The sequence below is a fragment of the Trachinotus anak genome, unplaced genomic scaffold, assembly GCF_046630095.1.
Source record: "Trachinotus anak isolate AG129_WGS33_773 ecotype Australia unplaced genomic scaffold, CSIRO_AGI_Tana_v1 ptg000013l, whole genome shotgun sequence".
In the NCBI taxonomy this organism is placed as follows: Eukaryota; Metazoa; Chordata; class Actinopteri; order Carangiformes; family Carangidae; genus Trachinotus; species Trachinotus anak.
This window is the reverse complement of record NW_027273864.1, coordinates 190,891-210,751: the sequence shown is the minus strand read 5'-3', so window position 1 is coordinate 210,751 and position 19,861 is coordinate 190,891. Positions and strand designations below refer to the sequence as shown.

General features: G+C 43.0%; 2 protein-coding genes across 4 annotated transcripts; both read left to right on the top strand.

Annotated features, from left to right (window-relative positions):
- The first annotated feature begins 4,093 nt into the window (after positions 1-4,093).
- zc3h11a (zinc finger CCCH-type containing 11A) lies at positions 4,094-13,522 on the top strand. Of its 3 annotated transcripts, none has more exons than XM_071493522.1 (17): positions 4,094-4,189; positions 5,817-5,888; positions 6,785-6,932; positions 7,042-7,161; positions 7,446-7,569; positions 7,672-7,854; positions 7,965-8,030; positions 8,151-8,324; positions 8,832-8,900; positions 9,012-9,104; positions 9,291-9,353; positions 9,463-10,002; positions 10,126-10,196; positions 10,279-10,837; positions 11,136-11,308; positions 11,617-11,819; positions 12,277-13,522. In XM_071493522.1, the coding sequence occupies exons 3-17, from the start codon at positions 6,879-6,881 to the stop codon at positions 12,494-12,496; spliced, it is 2,712 nt and encodes a 903-aa protein (XP_071349623.1). In that variant the 5' UTR covers positions 4,094-4,189; positions 5,817-5,888; positions 6,785-6,878; the 3' UTR covers positions 12,497-13,522. The 3 variants fall into 3 exon arrangements, with proteins under 3 accessions (XP_071349623.1, XP_071349625.1, XP_071349624.1); XM_071493524.1 differs by lacking the exon at positions 4,094-4,189 and adding an exon at positions 4,580-4,604; XM_071493523.1 differs by lacking the exon at positions 4,094-4,189 and having other exon boundaries at positions 5,254-5,888; positions 10,129-10,196.
- Positions 13,523-14,429: 907 nt separating this feature from the next.
- On the top strand, positions 14,430-17,139 carry LOC139630260 (zinc finger protein 562-like). The gene is made up of 2 exons (XM_071493525.1): positions 14,430-14,695; positions 16,190-17,139. Exons 1-2 carry the CDS (start codon positions 14,509-14,511, stop codon positions 16,993-16,995), a joined length of 993 nt encoding a protein of 330 aa, XP_071349626.1. The 5' UTR covers positions 14,430-14,508; the 3' UTR covers positions 16,996-17,139.
- Positions 17,140-19,861: the final 2,722 nt, after the last annotated feature.

Here is a 19,861-nt window from a genome sequence, read left to right as displayed (position 1 = left end):
ACCAGCCCCTCTCCACCTCTGTCCTTTGTGAGTTCTCAGTGCCCTGTTGTCAATACCAACCTGGCAGTAGCCTGTTGTAAGTCATTTTTACTGGTGCCTGCTGTCCTCTCTCCTCACCTTCTCTGGGGATATGGCCCACTGTCAACCCCAACAGCCTGTGTTGGTGGTTGGGAGGCTGCTGCCACCATGCCACAGCCAGGCGTCTCCTCTGCACTTGATTCAGAATTTCCTGATTATAATAATAATAATAATAGTAATAATACTAAACTTTATTTATAGAGCACTTTTCTAAACCCACGTCACAAAGTGCTTTACACAAGTCAGCAAAATAAAACATTCAGGTTATATGAGGCAACAATTAAAAACATCCATCCATCCGTCCATTTTCTAAACCACTTATCTGAGCCGGACATTAAAAGGTCAGATATATAACATGGAGAGAGGCCATGAAGAGTTTCAAAAGTCAACAGCAGGATCTTAAAATCAGTTCTAAAACATACTGGGAACCAGTGCAAGGAGGCTAAAATTGGTGTCACGTGATCACTTCTCCTGGATCCTGTTAAAAGTCTGGCAGCTGAGTTCTGTACAGTTTGAAGTTAATTAATGGATTTTTGATTAAGGTAGGTGAAGAGGCTGTTGCAATAGTCAAGGCTTGAGGAGATAAAAGCATAAAAGATGGTCTCTGTGTCTTTAAGAGATAAAATTGATATTCCTACCCAGTGCTTCAGCCTGTCTAGTAGGATGCCATGATTGACTGAATCAAAGGCGGCAGTGAGGTCTAAAAGAACAAGGACTGAACACATACCATCATCTGCAGCCATTAGTAGATCAGTTGTGAGCCTGAGGAGGCAGGTTTCAGTGCTGTGGTGCTTTAGAAAAACCTGACTGAGCTTTCTGCTATTAAAAGTATTTGCTCATATTTTTTTAACTCTTTGAAATGAAAGTCAGCTTGGAAATTGGTCTGTAGTTCTCAGTGAGAGTTGGATCGAGTCCTGGTCTCTTTAAAAGAGTTTCGGTTTTGAAATAATCTGGGACACAACCACTGGATAAGGAACTGTTAAAAATGGACAACAAACATGGATGGCCCAATAGAGTCAGTGATTCTGTTAAAAAAAGCTTTGCGGGAATTATATCTACAGGACTGGAAGACACTTTCATCTGGGACACTATCTTTATTAGATGATGCATGGACATGGGAGAGAAGTGATTAAAGGTGGTCTGAGGTGAGTGAGAAGTAGTGCATTGTATGCCAGTGGGTGTAATAGAGGCTCTGATGGTTTCTGCCTGGAAATAGGAGAAAAACTTTTCACAGTCAGCATCATTTCCAGCAGCGGTACATGGAGGGGTTGGATTTATCAATTGATCAACAGTCTTGAACAAAATATCTGGGGACATGATGATGGGCAGAAAGTCTGGGGTATAAGTGTGTAAAGAAATATAATCACTGCATATGCATTTTGTCCCAATTGACTGCCCTCAGATTTTGTTCGGGAACATTTATTGTCTTGCTACTTTCCCTCTGTGCCCTGTCACACATGTTCACACTTGCACATGCTTTTGTCTTCTCATGTGCTGTTGTGTCAATTCTCTGCTCATGTGAACAATGCTGTTGCTCTGTGACAGAACCTGCCTCACAGGGTGGTACACCAGAGCAGGCTGGACACAGGGAGCTTCATGTCTCCTCAGAAGAGTTCACTCGAGGGGTGGAGAGTGTGAAGAGACAAGCTCTCACCACAACTGTCCTGCTTGGTGCGTCCCCAGCGGCAACTCTTCCCTGCTCCCTCCTAGGTCCCTGGTGGATCTAGTGACTCAGGGACCCTGAGCGTCAGCCTCTCCTCTCTCCCCTGCTCCGGTCAGAAAACATACAGTATAAACATTAAATGACTGTTAACCCTTGGACACTGGACTGTTACCTAAAGTTCTTGTTGAATAAACAGGAGAAAACTATGCTATAGAAAGAGTAAATTAATGAATGAATACTTTTTAGTAAGTTAATGTCAAATTAAAATTGGAGAGGAACTTTTTCATTTTCGTTTTCTTTTGTATTTACTTATATTCCATGTGTAACGTTGTTATGTCGTGCTGTTTTGCATCTCATGTGTAGAAAGATTTGCTCTTCTCTGTCTGCTAAACACAAATGTATATATTCACTATAGAATTATTAATACTTTACTGATGTAATAATCTGTAATGTGTAAATAAATGATGTGACTTCCAATGACAAAAGATAAACTTTTCAGTTTATAATGAACACAACAGTGGAACTTGCAGACCTTGGGAACAGCTTTTTTCTCACATAAATGTGTATAAAAATGAAAGTAAAAGGGCTTTAAAATAATTAATGGCATACACACAGGTGACTAATGACGAAAAACCAACATAAAGTGTCTGTTTAAGGTGTTGTTCCACCAGGTGCCTCCAGAACACCATCACTGCTTCTTGTCTTGATTCTCCAAGTCTCTGGACTCTCCTGGAGGATGAACACTATTCCTCCTGAGGATTTTCCCTCGTGGTGTTTTCATGATGTTGGTGGCGAGTGCTTTCTAGTATGTCGGTCCAAAACCTCACATAGGTGTTCAGCTGGACTGAGATCTGGTGACTGAGAAGGTCAAAGATGTCAAAATATGATTCATATCATCTTCATACTCATCAAACCATTCAGTGACCCCTCATGCCCCATGGATGGAGGTAATGTCATTTTTCACTGGAAATCCCCCTCCGTCCCCTTTCACAGAGGAAAGGGAAGGGTGTCATACTGGAAAACTACTTCAAAGTGCCATTTCCTGCAAGATAGAGCCAAAATGATAAGACTTAATTATAACTGCTCTGACTTGAGTTTCTATCAAGGAGTAGCACTGTTAGAGCAGGTAGCTAATCACTCTATTTGAAGCATGGAGTGTGCAGAACTCCACCTGCCTGCTGCTCTTTCAATGACACAATCAGTCTTAGAAACTCTCAGCTTCCACGGTCCCACAAATCTGTGTCACAACAAAACAAATGTGCTGAGTTGTATTCTTTAATTTCCCAGTGTAATATATTAATTAATTATATGAAATATTTTAAATGCGGTCTGACTAATTGTTTTTCTGATTTTAGATACTGCTGAAGGGCTCTCAAACTTTCCACTACTTAAGTGCCTTTCTTAGGTTTACATCTGCTATATATTTAACCAGTCACTGCAAATAGTTTGTACCTTAGAGGTGTGAGGTGAAGTGAAAGCGAACATGAGTCACTCCGTTTTTTTCTACAGTTAGTTGTCTACAGTTACAGGACCTCCTGTAGCTCACTTCCCCAGATTCCCCCCATGACCATGAATATTTAACTCTGAAAGCACTGCAGCAACTGTTTTAGTGTTGAAATAAACCTTAAAAGGCCCAGCAGCGCATCTGATTTATATACAGCGTGTTAGGTTTCCTCACTGCACTACTGACTGTGAAGCAATATGGTGTGTGTGTGTGTGTGTGAATGGTTGAGTTGATCAATGCGCTGCGCAGAGCTCTGCAGTGAAATAAAAAGTTAAATATTTCCGGCTCCTTATGAAACTGTGACGGACTGATCAGACTGTCAGTGAGGACGTCAGTGGATGACAGTCCTTCAATGTGGCCAGGACGCATTTGCGTTCACACCGCAAAGAGAATGTGGCAACATGTGTCTCGCACCACCTCCGAATGTGGTCTGAGTGGTCACACCTGAAATTAGAGCTGTCCACTTGTGATCCGATCATCCGAGACAGAATACCAGGTCTGAGCAGGGCCTATGCTGGTTTTTCTTTCAACTTACACACCCGTGTGTATGTCATTAATTATTTTTAAACCCTTATACCTCCATTTCTGTATACATCTATATGAGAAAAGCTTATCTCATCTTCAAGTCCCAGTGTTCACAGAAGCTGAGGTGCTTATAATTATGAATAGCACTACACCTCTGACTATTACACCTGATTTGTTGTAGAGTAGAAGTAAGCATGCCATCGTGGGGGCTCTCTGTTTTAGACACAGTATAGAGGATACGTGAATTACAAATGTCCCATTTCACGTGAATGCATCACGCGCATTGGTCCACCCTCGTCTCTTTTTGTCCTGCAGCCGCCATTTTGCTTTAGTGTGAGTCCGGCTGCGGCAGTCAACGAAGCGGGACGGGGCTTTTCCAGCTTTACACAACTTTTATAGTCTTTTAAAATCTGAAACTGGTAATTAACACCACATACTTTATTTCCACTATGTCTTTAGCTGTTACATTGTAGTCTTAACATATAGAAGTGAAAACCAGTGTAATTACAAAATAAACAGCCGTCTTCACATCTAGCTAACGCTAACGTTAAGGTCGCTAAAAATTGGTGGTTCAGGTAGGCCTCTGTAATGTAGCATATGCTAAAGTAACCCGAACCGTAAGAGCATAGTATGATATTAAAGCATATAGTGTTACAGCTTTCTGATAACTGAAACTACCTAGTAAGGCTAACTATTTTTTAAAGTTACTTCATCGGTTAACATTATTTGGCTAACACTAAGCTAATGTTTGCCGATTCGTATCTTTCCATCATTACTGGCAGTCGCTCGTAGATCGTCCCAGCTAGGTTTGGGCTGCTTTTTTATTAATCAACAGTAAGTATTTGATTGTTTTTTTTGACTGTCTTGGCTTGCAATCCTTGACTTTGCGTTTCTTCAACCAATACAGAAGTTCACATGTAACCTATGTAATTTGGAGTTAAGGAAACGTCGTTTGTAATAATACGTCTCAGATTTTTACCAGAAACTTGAGGCAATATTGACGATAATTGTGGTTGTGCCCCCAGGAAAGTATTTGTTCTACTTGTGATGCGAGTTCATAAGATTACGCGGTTCAATTTTACCCCTTTGTTTCAGTGTAAGTGTTAACTAGAGTGATTCTCCCTGTCACTTAAGATGGACGTCAGACTTGTTCCTCAAGCTGATCGTCATTGTAGAGCAAGGGCCTACATCTCTGGAGTAAATAAACAACCCAATCGGCGTGGACTCCGGAAAACTGCAGACATAGTTGTTCTTAATTCTGGATTGGACACTTGAAATACATAAACATGGGTTGATAATGAAGCTTAGTGATAGTTAGTGTGTCCACTGACATGGATCACTATTATAACTGAAGTCCAGTTGGCTCTGGAGTCAGTATTTGGAGTTTATTTGTGTCGTGATGCTGTACTTCTGTGTGGAAATGTCCAATTGTCTCATTTGTACTTGTGCACAAATGTCTGTCTCTTAATAACCTTTTTTTCAGTTCCCTGGGCAGTGTTTTTGATTGGTTTGTAGGTTTAAAATCATCCTCTTGGCCCTTTGTGGGGATCCCTGGATGTGGATAGCTCCCCCCCATGAGAATACATTGGCAGAAGATTTTTTTTTGTCTTCAGCATTGGTAATCAACAGCTGAAAATCTCTCGAAGCTTGAGTTTCCTGCCCATTTTTTTCTACTGCCATCACCTTAATGTCACCAAGTGTACAAAATGCCACCAAGTCCAAGAAGAAGCTGAGGATTTTTTTTCCACCCTCTCACATTTGTCCCCTTTTTTGCCACATCAGTTTAAGAGTTTTTGGATCTATTTTTTTCTTTTCTGGCCTTTTATGTTCCCCTGTTTATTTCTTTCATTAGTTACACCAGTTTATAAAAAAACAGTGATTTAAAAAAAAAATCCCCAAAGGACTCTATTGCACCCACCATCAGTAGTATTTAGCTTTCTGGCGGAGATAAAGATGTCTCAGAGAATGGATGTCGTAGGAAGACAAGTGTCTCTGGGCGACCCACCCCCCTTTTCCTCTTATCTCATGGATCAAGTGTTCCTTCAGGACTCCATACCACCACGAAGACACCCTACCAGCACTGCGCTCCAGAGGGAGACAACTTCTCAGCCACCTCAGGTACATGTGGAATTACGCTAAACACTGCTTAATGGTGTGGTAACACAAACAAGGTTACCAGTTTAAGACAGAAAATAGAAGTCTCACTGGCCTCTGGATTGAAACTTCTTGAAATCTGTATTGAATTCAAAGACAAACCACCACTGATTGGTTAACGGGTGACACATATTAGTTGTCTTACACATTTTGCTGTTTTATTTTGTTGTTTACGGTTGATCATTTTTTTCTTACACACTGCTGATTTTCCAGTTGAGTCTTAAATAAAAATAAGGACTATGTCCGAAGATGAACTCAAACTTTTGGTTATAAGAAAAAGAAATAAAGTCAGATTCTTTAATTGGTATTATTAGTCCTGCACATATAAATCTAGGCCAGATTTTTGAAGCACATTATCATAATGCTTCTAGTGATTTACAGGTTCAATATTCTGGTGCTTTGTGTCATCAAACAAACAGACCTTAGGTCACATTGAGGACATGGACATTTGTCAACAGCACTGCGGTTGACAAGAGTTCAAATTTACACAAGTTTGATCTGAAGGACACTGCTGCCTTAAAATGACAAAACTTCCCCTCATATGTAATCATTGTTTTTATGTGAAACTGATTATTGTATACAAGGCACAGAAATAGGCCACAATTTCTTTCTTATCAGAAAACTATAAGATATTTTAAAACCCTGGAGTCTCTCTTACCCTTATAATAAAATTAAAGACTTGAGTATTAATCCAAAATGTTCAAGATGGAGCATGTTGACATATCAGCCTAGTCTGCTTGGAAAAGAACACAGTCTTATTTGTAACAGCTCTACGTGCATAGACATATTCATAGTGAACTGACGTCACACAGTAAGTACGTTTTCTTTTTCTGATGTGTTGCTGTGCTCTCTGTTGTCAGGGAGAGTCCTGTTGATCCTGAAGAGAAGCACCTGCTGGGTTTAAAGTTCGTTGCCTCATCACCTCCGCCACTCAAGACGCACACCAGCATTACCATGACCAACAATGGAGATGACTGCTACTTCTTTTATTATTCCACCTGCACAAAAGTAAGCAAAGTCAGAGCGTGAAATCCACATATACAGGCATAATGTAACCGAATGGAAGGTGACAGGTGACCAGGAGGAAGAGTATTTATGCTTCTCATATATCCTGCAGGGAGACAGCTGCCCATTCAGACACTGTGAGGCAGCTATGGGCAATGAGACCGTCTGCACCCTGTGGCAGGAAGGACGCTGCTTTCGAACCATCTGCAAGTTTCGCCACATGGAAATCACAGTAAGCAGGAGTTCAATTTTTTTTTTCTAAACTGAATGTAATATAATATTTCTAAATTAAGAAAAGTCTCTTAGTCCAGACCATCAGAAAAAATCATGACTGTACCATGTTCACGCCACAGAATTGCGTCTGCTCAGTCTTCATACCATTATCTGAAGAAATTTAGGTCCTGAAAAATACTGAGAAAAGAATTCAGTTGTGCTGCGGCATATATGTATTAGGGCAAATTTAATGGACATAAATGTGATCATGTTACGTTTTGTTTATGTCGTGCACCAAAACAGAAAAACCGAAAGGAGATTCCTTGTTATTGGGAGAACCAGCCAGCTGGCTGCCAGAAGCCACACTGTGCCTTCTTCCATGAAAAGGCCCGCTACATTGACGGTGTCTTCGTCCCGGCCAATAAAAGTGAGTGGTCTTCCTCACATGGAACATTAGAAATGTAGAGTTTAAGACCATTTTACACCCACCCGTGAAGGGCTTAAGTGATGATCGTTGTAATTCTTCCAGGTCCAAACAAGAACGACGAACAGCCACTTGAGGAGCCAGCCCCCCCACCAGCTGCCCCTCTCCCCACTGCAGCCAATCCCCAGCTCAGAGGGGTCATTAAGACAGAAACTCAGGAGCCTGTACCGAGCCCCACCCACCCACCAGTGGTGATTAATCCAACCGATGATGATGAAGATGAAGATGGTGAGCTGGATTTGATCTTGCTCTTCTGACAGTATTGTTTAAACACCCCTGTCTCAGGTTGACACCTTTTTCCTTGTGATCTTTGACCACTTGTGTCTTTATGTTTTCAGACCAGTTCTCAGAGGAGGGAGAGGATGGCAAGTTCGGCCCTTCTCCTCGAAAACTATCAAAATCGGGTGAGTCTGGCGCCAGACGCAAAGCACAATTATCATAATTTGTGGTGAAATACTTTATGGCCTTTACGAACTTTATAGATTGACTGTGTTGTTTGATGGGGTAATGTTGTGTCTTGGCAGGTGACTCGCTGAATTTCGGAGTGAGCACCCTGGAGGAGATCAGGCTGAGGAAAGCCCTGAAAGCCAGCATGAAGAGAGCTGGTTACCCCATCCAGAGTGCTGACACCTCGGCCAACGGAGAGAAAGAAAACATCCAGTCCTTTTCCCGACCAGCCCTCTATGAGGCCAGAGATGGTAAAAAACACAGAAACCTCTAAGGGGCTGAATTTCAGGAACTTGGTAACACTAGTCTGTGTCACTCCTCCCAGACGCTGCTTATTTACTCATGTCATATCAAGTCTGTTGGTCTGATGACACTTTGGACTGTGGATAAATTTGCCCAAAACACTGTGTATGACCTTTCTGAATAAATGTCCATGCTATCCTGACAGTTAGCTAGACTGTTGTTGCTGTTTATAAAAATAGAATTGCATTGTTTGGGCAACACAGTTACTTGATTATAGATATAAACAGATAAATTGGATGTAGTAATCGGGACTGAAACATCTCGCTCACTTTGGTTTTTAAGCGGCTCTGATTAAACATGGGGTTTACACTCTAAAATGTCTGGTCTGAATGTTTCCTGCCTGAAAACAAAATATTTAAAATGAGCAGAACTAACCTTTATTTTCACTCCTTAGAGATCACTTAAGTCAATATTATCCCGTTCTCAACCAGTGTGTGGTTCTTCTTTTAACCAAGGCCCCCAAGAACCTGGGAGACCAAGAGGCAGTGTGGCTGAAAGGCTTGGGAGGAAGATGCCCATCACCGGTAAATTTGCACTTTTGTTACACCTCAACGTTCATTTTAGTTTTTTGAGCTTGTCAACAGATTTCAGGTTCTTCTACTGACGATGATGATCACGTCTCATTCTTGCCGTAGATTTAAAAAGTGGAGAAGGCTTTGTGCTGAAGAGGAGTCTGGCTGAGCGTCTGGGCAGAGTTATGGATGAGGAAGAGCCACCCCCTCAGAATGGTGAGTACTGTTAAATATTAAAACCAGCTCACAGGTGTTCACTGTGCATCATCTGCAGCCTTTCACTTGAAGTGATGATGGTGATCGATGTAGGTGGGAAGAGCCATATGTGAAATGTTTATCTAAACAGGTCGTGTTTTGATGGGAATATTTCTTTTTAAACAGTTTTTTCTTTTGCTTCTTTAGCTTTGAAACCTATTAAGGAAAGACTTGGATTAGCTGCTGCTCTTGTTGCGCCCACTCACCCAGGTAACATGTCTGAAGAACCTTGACTTCGTCTGTTGTCTTGCCTGGAAAGACTAATCATACACATTATAATAAAACATTGTTTATTGTTGTTACCCGACTTTCCCAACAGCTGAGAGCAACATGGAGTCAAAGAAAGCACCTGAGCAGATCCGCATCAAAACCCTGGAGGAGATCAGACAGGAGAAGGCAGCAAAGTCTCAGTCCACGAGCCAGAACAATGGCCCTTCAGAAGAAGGTCCAGAAAGCACCAAAACTATCAATACCAAAGCCAGGGGCGTTAAGCGAGCCATCACCGTCAGGGATGACTCAATTAGCCACATCAAAACGTTCTCTGAGATCCTCCGAGCCAAGAAGAAAAGACAAGAGGAGGAGGAGCAGGAGAAGAAGCCAAGCCCTAAGAAGGCAAAGCAAGCTGTCGAGGAAGCTCCAGGCAAGAGCCAAGCAGAGCCAAACACAGAGAGGCCTGGTGCTGGGTCCACTAATATAGGGGAGGTCAGAGTAAAGACCCTGGAGGAGATCCGCAGGGAGAAGGCAGCACGGATACAAACTCAGCAGGCCCTGGAGGCTGGGAACAAGAAAAGCTCCGATACCCAGGAGAACGGTGCTAAGAAACCCCGCCTACTGCGCAACAACAAGCTGGCTTCCCCAGGTAAGGCAGCATAGTTTATACACTTCCTGTGTGTTGACGCAGCAGATTGTTGTTAGTTACACTGCTGTAATTGCCTTTCAGATTAATTCATTTTCAATTAGCTAATCTTCATCTTACATCCAGCAGGAAACGTCACGACAGAGAAGAGTCCTGAAGTGACTGTGAAGAAGAAAACTCAACCTACTGCCCCGGGGGTAAGACCCTGCACTATTGGCTGCTACTGCTTGTACTTCCACTGACTATAGGTGATGTAATTTTATGTCTGTGTCTTTCTAGACCGGCCTGGCCACCAGTAACCAAGTGAAGGTCAAGACCTTTGAGGAGATCATGCGTGAGAAACGCCTTCGCATGCAGGAAATGGAGGAGCAGGACAGAAGCTCAGCTGAAGCAGAGCCGTCTCAGAAACAGACCCTGAAGAGGAAGGGTACTGCTATAGACAGTCCTACATCATCAGGCTCTTCATCACCCTCCTCCACCACTCTGACCCCTGACACTACCCCCACCACCCAAAAGCTCGCTCTTCGTAAACTGATGCCCATCAAATCCAAGGCAGCTTCACCTCTGAATAGCACTGCTCCTGCTGGTGCAACAGTTGCTGCTGTGACCTCAGTCCCTGTGAAGCAGAGCTCTTCCCCACGGGGAGGCGATACTGAGTCCCACTCTCAGAGCCTCAGCAGCTCCAGGGAGGCCTCAGACAAAACCACAAAAAACTCTTCACTGTCGCCATTCAAGCAGCCCGGAGCTGCTCCTCAGGGTCCCACCGCAGAAGCCCCTACTGCTGATACAACACTGAACAATCTGAAGAAGTCCCCAGAACACACTACAGACACCAAAGGTACCTCCCCTCGAATGCTGTCATACGTTCTCCATTTTGCAACCCACATTTCTATCAGAGTGCTGAAGCAGCTCACCTTACACTCAGGTGAGCAGGGAAAACCATCTCTGCATTAACTTTTCACTCCAGTGACCTTGTGATTGTCACATAAACAAGAAGCCCAGTTGTACTTTTTAAACTAAGGGATTTACAGAAACCTGATTGTACCTTTATACACACACAACTAGGTTTCAAGCAGGGAAAACTTGAAGAGCTTACTCATTTCATCTGATGGCCTCTAAACTTTGCTTCTTTCCAGTGAGGCCCAAATTGAATGTGAAGCCTTCTGTCATGAAGCCTGCGGTTCAGGTGAAACCAGGCCAGAAGAGGAGGGGGGCGGCGCGATCTGCTGTGGCTGCTGTGAAACCTCTGAACAGCTCCTCCACAGAGCAGGAGGAGCCACTGCTGGAGAAAGTGTGCAGAGACGGACAGGTAGGAAGGAACATGCGGCACGACCTGCACTCATCTATGTGTATTGCATTCATCTTTATATTTACCTTTATAGGTTGTAGGTTTTTTTTGTGCCTTTCATATTCTATGTACACAAGTCCATCACATTTTGACATTTAAATTATTCAATGCACTCCTGTGTTTTTACCCTTTTCTCTGATGTATCTACTTCTATGAACTGCCTGCAGTTAATTGAAATGTTATCTAATCTTGAATATAAAGAAGAAAGTATGATGGAGAATCGGAACAGTCCAGTGCTGTCAATGACCTTCAGTGACCTTTTTTGTCAGGTGTTCCCTTCCTCCAGTGCAGAGGCTCAGCTGAGCTCTGCTGTTCCCCACAGTCCCAGCTCCCTGCTGGACTCAGGCACCAGCTCCAGTCCACTGAGGGAGGAGCTCCAGACCGTCCCTGTCTTCAAACAGAGTCTGAGCCAGGAACCCAAACCGTCCGTCAGTGTTACTACCTCCAGAGAGGCCTGTGCAGTCCCCCAGAGGTAAAGCTGCACAGACAGTTTAAAAGTTGAACATAAAATGTAAACTTGAGCTTTACTGAGGAAATATCTGTAGGCCAGTATGGGGAGTGAGTTGTGAATTTCTGGCAAAGTTAGAACATTTTAATTGTGTGTCTGTATATATACACAAAAAATAAATAACAGGATAACACAGAAATGTGGTATTGTTTGGTTGACTATAAAAATTTTCATCTCCCAAATAACTTTCTTATAAAAATGTATTGCTGTACGTCAGTATTTAATGTCGCCATAAGAACTCTGCCAGTGTCTCCACACCACTTCATCTATAATTAGTCCATTAGAATTGTATCAATTGTATTTTCACAGTTATATAATACTTTAATAATCTATCTCCATTATTAAAGTTTTTTATAGCTTTTAGAAAAGTGAATGAATTTTCCATCACTAACGAAATAACAAACCTCTTTGTGTGTGTCAGCCCCGTCCCAAAGACCCCCACTCAGACCAAGTCACGCAGACAGAGCGCTGGTGTGTCCCGCACCGCCTCCACCTCCAGCGCTGCTGCCTCCACCTCGGCCGTGGATGACTTTGAGGAGCTGATGAACGAGTTCACTGATGACCATCTGGAGGAGGACGTGGACCCTGGCATCGGAGAGGACGACCTGCTGCAGGAACTGTCAGAGATGATTGACAGCTGAGGGCTCCATTGAGCACAATCAAAACCCCGCCCTTGTTTCTCTCACCTACAGCCTTGTCCTGTGATTGTGTGTTAGAAGTGAAGACCATCATCGGATATCTACCATGGAGCGTTTTAAAGTTGGACTTGTTTAAAGCTTTTTGTTCTGTCTGTTCTGTTCTTCTCTCATACACACAACTCCTTTTTCATTTCCTGCCCATATGATCACCGTATGGCCCGGGGGTTACTCTGGAGGGCTCTGATTTTCTCCATCATGGCTGGTCATCATCAGTGTCCAAACTTTCCAGGCCCTAAGAAGAAAAATTGAAAAAGGCTCTGACTGGGAGATTCATGACTGATTAAATGTTGGGAATGATGAAAGCCTCATTTTAGAGAGCAGTCATATTTGTATACTGAGTATGCAGAGGGAAGAGAAAGCTGAATATAGAAATAATGAACACTGCTGCACTTAACAGTAGTCTGCCCCCAAATGCTTGTGTTCTGGTTTTTAAATTTGACTGGACGAGACTAGTTCCCAGATTATGGCATTTAAATGTTTTATTTAATGATGGACTTTTCCTAAATCCATCTGTCACGTCAACATGAGGATCGTCTTATCCATCAGGTTTATAGAGTTCTCCAATCAGATCTTCTGGAGTGCACCTTCTGCCTGCGACTGTCCCTCCCTGAGTCATTTTTATAATGTTTGACTAAAGTGTTATTTTTTAACCTGTTCTTTTATTGAGTGGACAAACTTTGAAACACCTAGTCTGGGACAAACGTTAAGTCGTTCTCTGGTCTTTGTTAATGAACACCTCAGGGACTGTTTCTGGTATTTGTACTATGATTACAAACACTGTATTTCATTTCAACAATGCTGTCTTATGTTTTTGTGTGTTAGTTTGTATTGGTATTGGTTTATCAATGTGGTCTGAGACAAGATAAACTTGTTTTTTCATCCTCATGTGTTTGCTCTGTCTTAAGCTTTTCCTTGTTTCAAGTCGCCTGTACAAAATGCTGTGTAAATAAAAAATGCTTTTAATAACCAGTGGGATCAATAATTGACCGATCATTTGAAATAGAGCTCTGATAATACTCTGCCAATTAAGTGGTATCCTATGTTTCAGTCTAGATTTTAATAAACACCACACTTTGTTTCCTTCCTTCATTCCATGCATAAGACAAACATGAAATTTTAAAAAAAATTGCCCCCCCCCCCCTTTTTCTTTTTCAACTTTATTTCACGTTAACTGTCCCAACAGTTAACTCGTGTGTGTGTCCGTCACTGTTTGGGTGAGTAAAGTGTGTGCACAGTCTGACATATTGAGGATAACACTACATTTTTGAATAAATACCACAGAGCAGCTGGACACGCCCTGACATCAGCCACTGTACTGAGCTCTCTGACGTCACAGGAAGTAGACCGTCAGGCTGTTTACATTGACCATCTTTTTATTTTTTTCCTCCACCATCTTTACTGAACATAGACGTCACGCATAACAGAGGAAACATTAACGCAGACAAACATGCAGAAGCCATAAATTCATACAAAACAATAATAGAGCAGGGCAGAGAAATCAATAACTATATTCAACAAATCCACGGTTTTTGCAGCTTTCTTATTTTTGGAGTTGAAAATAGTTTCAAAAACTATGAACAAAGGTTTATAACGGCTAAACTGAGATGTATGGTTATGACATTTTGCTAAAATAATCATCAAACTGACAACACGTCATTCTTAAAGTTTATTACTGTTGTTAATGAAACCAAACTGCATTTCCCAGTGGAGTCAGTGTTGTCGACAAAATATCGAGAAACATCTTTCCAGAATTAGTGAGTGTCAGTACATTACCGGGACAGGTGTGGCGTTGTTTCTGCCCCCCCCCAGCTGGTTCACGCCGCCGCCGCTCTGCAGTGCAGTGTGCTCTCCCGTCCGGCAGGCGGCGGGACACGGTGACGGGACGCTGCAGCCGGCGTCCTTGTGTTTCCAGGTTAGTGGATGTAAACAGGAGGACGTTCCCCTGTGGAGAAACCATGAGCAGGCTGGAGCTGTTGAACGTGTTTCTGAACGACAGGCTGACCGCGGCCGGAGAGGAGATTTTCCGCGCCGTTAAAGACGCGGTGGTGGAGTATCAGAGTGAGATCCTGCGCTCCAAGGAGGAGAACGAGCGGCTCAGGCGGCTCCTCAACGTCGCCGTGCAGCGGCTGCTGCTGCAGCCAGGTGAGGACCGAGGAGCTGGGCTTCAGCCAGGCTGCAGCGCCGGAGCCCATTCAAGATACATCACCTCTAACTGAGCTTTGCTCATAGTGCGGTTCCTCTTGTCGCTGTCACCAGGACACCCAGCCCCCGTCATATACCACCTGTCTTCTATTCTGAAAACTGACACTACAGCAGTAAAAGCAAAAGAGACCATAATAATAATGATGATATTGTAATCGTTAACATGAAACAGGGAAGAATTTCGGTTTGTTAATAATATAATAATCTCCCAGGAACCAAAATTTGTATAGTTATAGGATAGAATTACTAATAATATTGATCATCTATTACTACTACTACTACTACTACTAATAATAATAATAATAATAACAATAATAATGATGATGATGATGATGATGATTATAACAAAATAAAGATCAAATGAAATGAAATGTATATGATTGATCCAGTGGTTCTGAAGATTACATAGGTATGAAAATGTTTAGGGCTCAGCTGTGTATTCAGTAATATTTATTTTGTCCCTCCATGTACTGCTTTTAAATTACAAGAACATTACATTATTCCAATATTCTACTTAAAAACATGTAGGTTTTGAAAATTGATGATTTAAGTAAATGTAAATATTGTAGGTGGTCATGTCAAACATCAGTGTTAGGACAATGCTGCGATATTTCTTTTGTTGAATTTTTCCTCATAGTATATAATACAGATTTATTTTCTAAAAATTTTGTAGTTCATATCTTATTTGGCCAACAGAACAAATACAGTTTCTCATGAATACATCTGTATGGATAGAGACCTGTTCATGGTGGGCTTCAAATAAGCAACATTTAAATAATGGGGATCAGTTTTAATTTTGAAATTATTTTCTTACATTTCTGATATTATGATCAATTAAATAATTTTGTGATAGCATTTTTTATTCAATTATATCACATGTTTTTTTTCTTGTCATTCATCTCTCATGAACAAAAAATGAAAAACAACAAACACCAGGCTTCAGAGGAAAACATTTAAATTCATAGTGAATGATCAGGATCTGCCTCAAAATTTACTGAGCTCTTCCCTGGTCCAGGTCTCATCCCTCAACCAAGTTCAGAGAAAATCGGTTGTGTACCTTTTGTGTAACCCTGCTGATAAACAACCAGACAGGTGAGAACATAACCTCCTAATTACAGTTTGTCAGAAGCTGCCACCCAAAGTCAGACTTACATGAGGTAAATCATACAAATGTCAACACGTGACATGAGAGATGCACACAGAAACTTAACAACCTGTTAATTCATCAAAGGGTAAAGGTGTCACATGTCACCTGTATGTATGATTCCTGATCAGCAAGGCAAGATTAAATTCGCTGATTTTTGAATCAGTTGAGACAGACAGAAGAGGGAAAGTAATGTTTTTATTATACAGTAAAGAATAAAAAGTACCTTGCAGGTCAGCTTGAGAGACACAACAGTATTTTCATTGACTGTGATGTTGGTCATCTTTCAGAGCTTCACTCTGTCCAGCCCCAAGAGGACGGGCAGCCCTGTGAGTCTGAGTGGAGAGGCCGTGTGGAGCTGCCGCCTCAAGTTAAAGAGGAACCAAAACTCAGAAACATTCAGACAGATGAAGGAGGAGACTCAGAGGAGGGAAACTGCAGTCATGTGGAGCCACTGCAAAGGTCACATCCTCCACCGGCCCAGACTGTGTGCAGCAGACTGAGTGTCTCCACACCTCCACTCACGTCCCAGGAGATTAAGGCAGAGAGTGGCAGAGAGGACGATAGGAGGCAGCAGGCGGCCAACAGCTTAGCATCCTCTCTGACTGTTCATTCAAACTGTAGAGCGGCTCAGAGCGATTCATGTTCCAGCCCTGCAAAGACTCACAGGACTCAGAAAGCAGACCAGCAGATGAAAGGGTCACTCCGCTCAAACGGAAAAGCGAGCGCACACATATTTCAGGTCAAGAACGTGAGGTCCCTGAAGCCGCCCCTGCCTCGCTCCTCTCACCCAAGCCAGAGCATCCAGAGGTGGCACAGCTGTAAGGAGTGTGGGAAGGGCTTCAGCTTCGCCTGCCAGCTGGAGGTCCACATGCGCTGGCACACCAAGGAGAAGCCGTACAGCTGCGCAGTGTGCCGGAAGAGCTTCACCACGGTCAGCATGCTGAAGAGACACCACCGCATCCACACCGGGGAGAAGCCCTTCCGCTGCCACGTCTGCGGGAAATGTTTCAACCAATCAGCTCACCTCAACACCCACTTCAGGCTCCACACCAGAGAAAGGGCCGGCTGGAGCCGAGCTCCACACAGCAAGTGACTCAAGGCCCTCAGAGTGACAGGAAATCCATCTGTGAACTGTGAAATGCTTGAAAAGTCCAGCTTTCAGGTTCAGACTGTGTACAGTAACGGTGTTTGATTGTGTGTCTTATTGTTGTGCAATAAAACGCTGTATATGAATAATTCTGACCCACTGATTGTGATGTTGATCTCCGTCAAGTGTATTAAAAGGACATTTTCATGCAATGTTTAACTTTAGCTTCAGGGCCAAGCTGTACAGATGTGGTGACAGTCACAGCTGTAAGAGTCCACAGGAGCGCAGAGATGATGACGACAGGTTTGGAAGTGAAAAGTCAATTGAAGGCAGCCGTAACTGCAGATCTCTCCCTTAGGAGACATTCTGACTGAAGGAAAAGCAGGTAAAACTAAGACCATTAATGATGGCTCTGTTGCATCAAGGTGTTCCAGTCAGTAATGACAGTGAGGCAGCGTCCACAGCACCAGAGCTGCCAGTGGACAACTCCCACTTTAACTGAATTAGTTATAAAAAGGCAAGATATCTGCAGTGAGAAAAGACCTCAACCAGGAATTTAAGTCATTTTCTGTTAAGTGTATTTTGACGGGGGTTTCGGGGAAGTTCTGGGTTTGAACCTGCCGGCTGGTGGGGGCCTTTCTGAGTGGAGTTTGTATGTTCTCCCTGTGTCTGTACTCCAGCTCCCTCCCACGGTCCACAGACAGGCTGGTTTAGGTGAACTGGTGACTCTGCCCGGAGGTGAGAATTGTTGTTTGTCTGTATATATGGGTGCTGTGATAGACTGGTGACTGGTCCAGGGTGGACTTGCCCTCACCCAGTGTCAGCTGGGGTTGACTCTGAAAAACACAATAAAAGTAAAAATGGGAGAGGATGTGTGTGGGCAGATGTTTGCAGCTATAGATGAAGTTTGGTGTTGAATTTGATCAGACTGAACTTTGTGTCTTAGAAATGAAAATTTTAAAATGTCTGTGTAGAATTTGTTCATTTTCAACTTTGTCACCAAAATGCTGAACTGTTCATTTTAGCTCCACTCTTTTGTATGATGACAACATTCAAGTCACAGAATAGAATCTTAATAGTAGAATATTTAATAATAAAAATGCTTCACACACGTCTGTGATTTTGAACAAAACATCAGTGATTCTCTTACATTTGTTCACTCTTTAAGAATAACCTCACCTGTTTCCACTAACACATAACAACCCTTCATCTGTATTCTTATTCTAATTATCCTTTATTGCACACCAGCATCAAGAATCCACCACCCTGCATACCAGTGTATATACGCTGCTGAATCAGCAAACAAAACCAATCTCAACCTTGAGACACCTCTGTGTGAGATATGTAGATCTGCCCATCATCAGATGTGGCGGGTTATAGACCATGTTTACCCGCACAGGTGGTTTCAGTCTGGTTGATCAGACCTTTGAGGTTGGGTGGGGTTGTGATGGGAATCACATGGTTGCACTGGACTAGATAAAGGTTTAACCAGTTTCAGTGAACTGGTCACCTGTGCTGTTAGTAGCAGTGCACAACCAATCCAAGCTGCAGGACTACAGCAGTGACGCTGTTAAAGCACTGGGTTCGATGCCATCTGAGTGGGCCTACAACATTCATGAGTTAAGGGTGATGTCACCAGTCCACAGGCACTGATAACTGGTGAGGTCACAGGTGAGGTCACAGTTCACAGAGCCGTTTCTGCCATAAATCTCAATCCACAGTCCCAAAGTGGATTGCTCTGGTGATCGGTGGGGCGCTGGGGCCCTGGCTGCAGGGACTGCAGCTCTAGTCCCTCGGTCCACCGACAGCTGCCTGTGGGCACAGCACCTCGACCCCTGAGTCAGTGGGTTGACATACAGCTGACATACAGCTGTTTGTCGGTGGGCTCACCGAGGGTCGGTCTTTACCCGTCTGTGACATGGCTCGCTTTTCAGCATTGCCAATCCCCCAGTCTCAGATGTGATCTGGACAAGAGCCTTCACCAGTCCTCTATGGGAAAATGTGGCGGGCAGCCGGTTGAGAGCACTGGGACATTTCCTGGTGGCTTGAGAGTTGCTTTGGCCTGAAGGTCAAAGGTCTCACCGAGCTTTAAAGCAAAGTTCAAGGAAGCTAGAAAGGAACTGGCATTCTACTAACCTGGAAGAATCTCTAAAGGCTTGGAGAGACAGCCTATTGGCGTATAAAAATAGTCTCCGTAAAGCCAGAACATTCTATCATTCATCATTGATAGAAGAAAACAAGAACAATCCCAGGTTTCTGTTCAGCACTGTAGCCAGGCTGACAGACAGCCACAGCTCTGTTGACCCATCTATTCCTTTAGCCCTCAGTTGTAATGACTTCATGAGCTTCTTTACAAATAAAATTGTCTCTGTTAGAGAAAGAAATCACCATCTCCTCCCCACAGCTGGTTCAGATGTACTGTCCAGTTCAGCAGCCTCAGAGTCCACTGTAACTGGTTTATATTTGGACTGTTTTTCTCCTGTACATCTCTCTGAGCTCACTTCAACAGTTTCTTCATCTAAACCATGGACTTGTCTTCTAGACCCCGTTCCAACAAGGCTGTTCAAAGAAGTTCTTCCTTTAATCGACACCTCTATATCAAGTCTGATTAACTTATCTTTATCAACTGGTTATGTACTGCAGGCTTTTAAAGTTGCAGTAATTAAACCTCTACTTAAAAAGCCTACTCTTGATCCAGATGTTTTAGCCAATTATAGACCTATATCCAACCTCCCCTTTATTTCCAAAATCCTTGAGAAGGTCGTTGCAAACCAGTTATGTGATTATCTGCACAGAAATGGTTTGTTTGAAGATTTTCAGTCAGGTTTTAGAGTCCATCATAGCACAGAAACAGCTCTGGTTAAGGTTACCA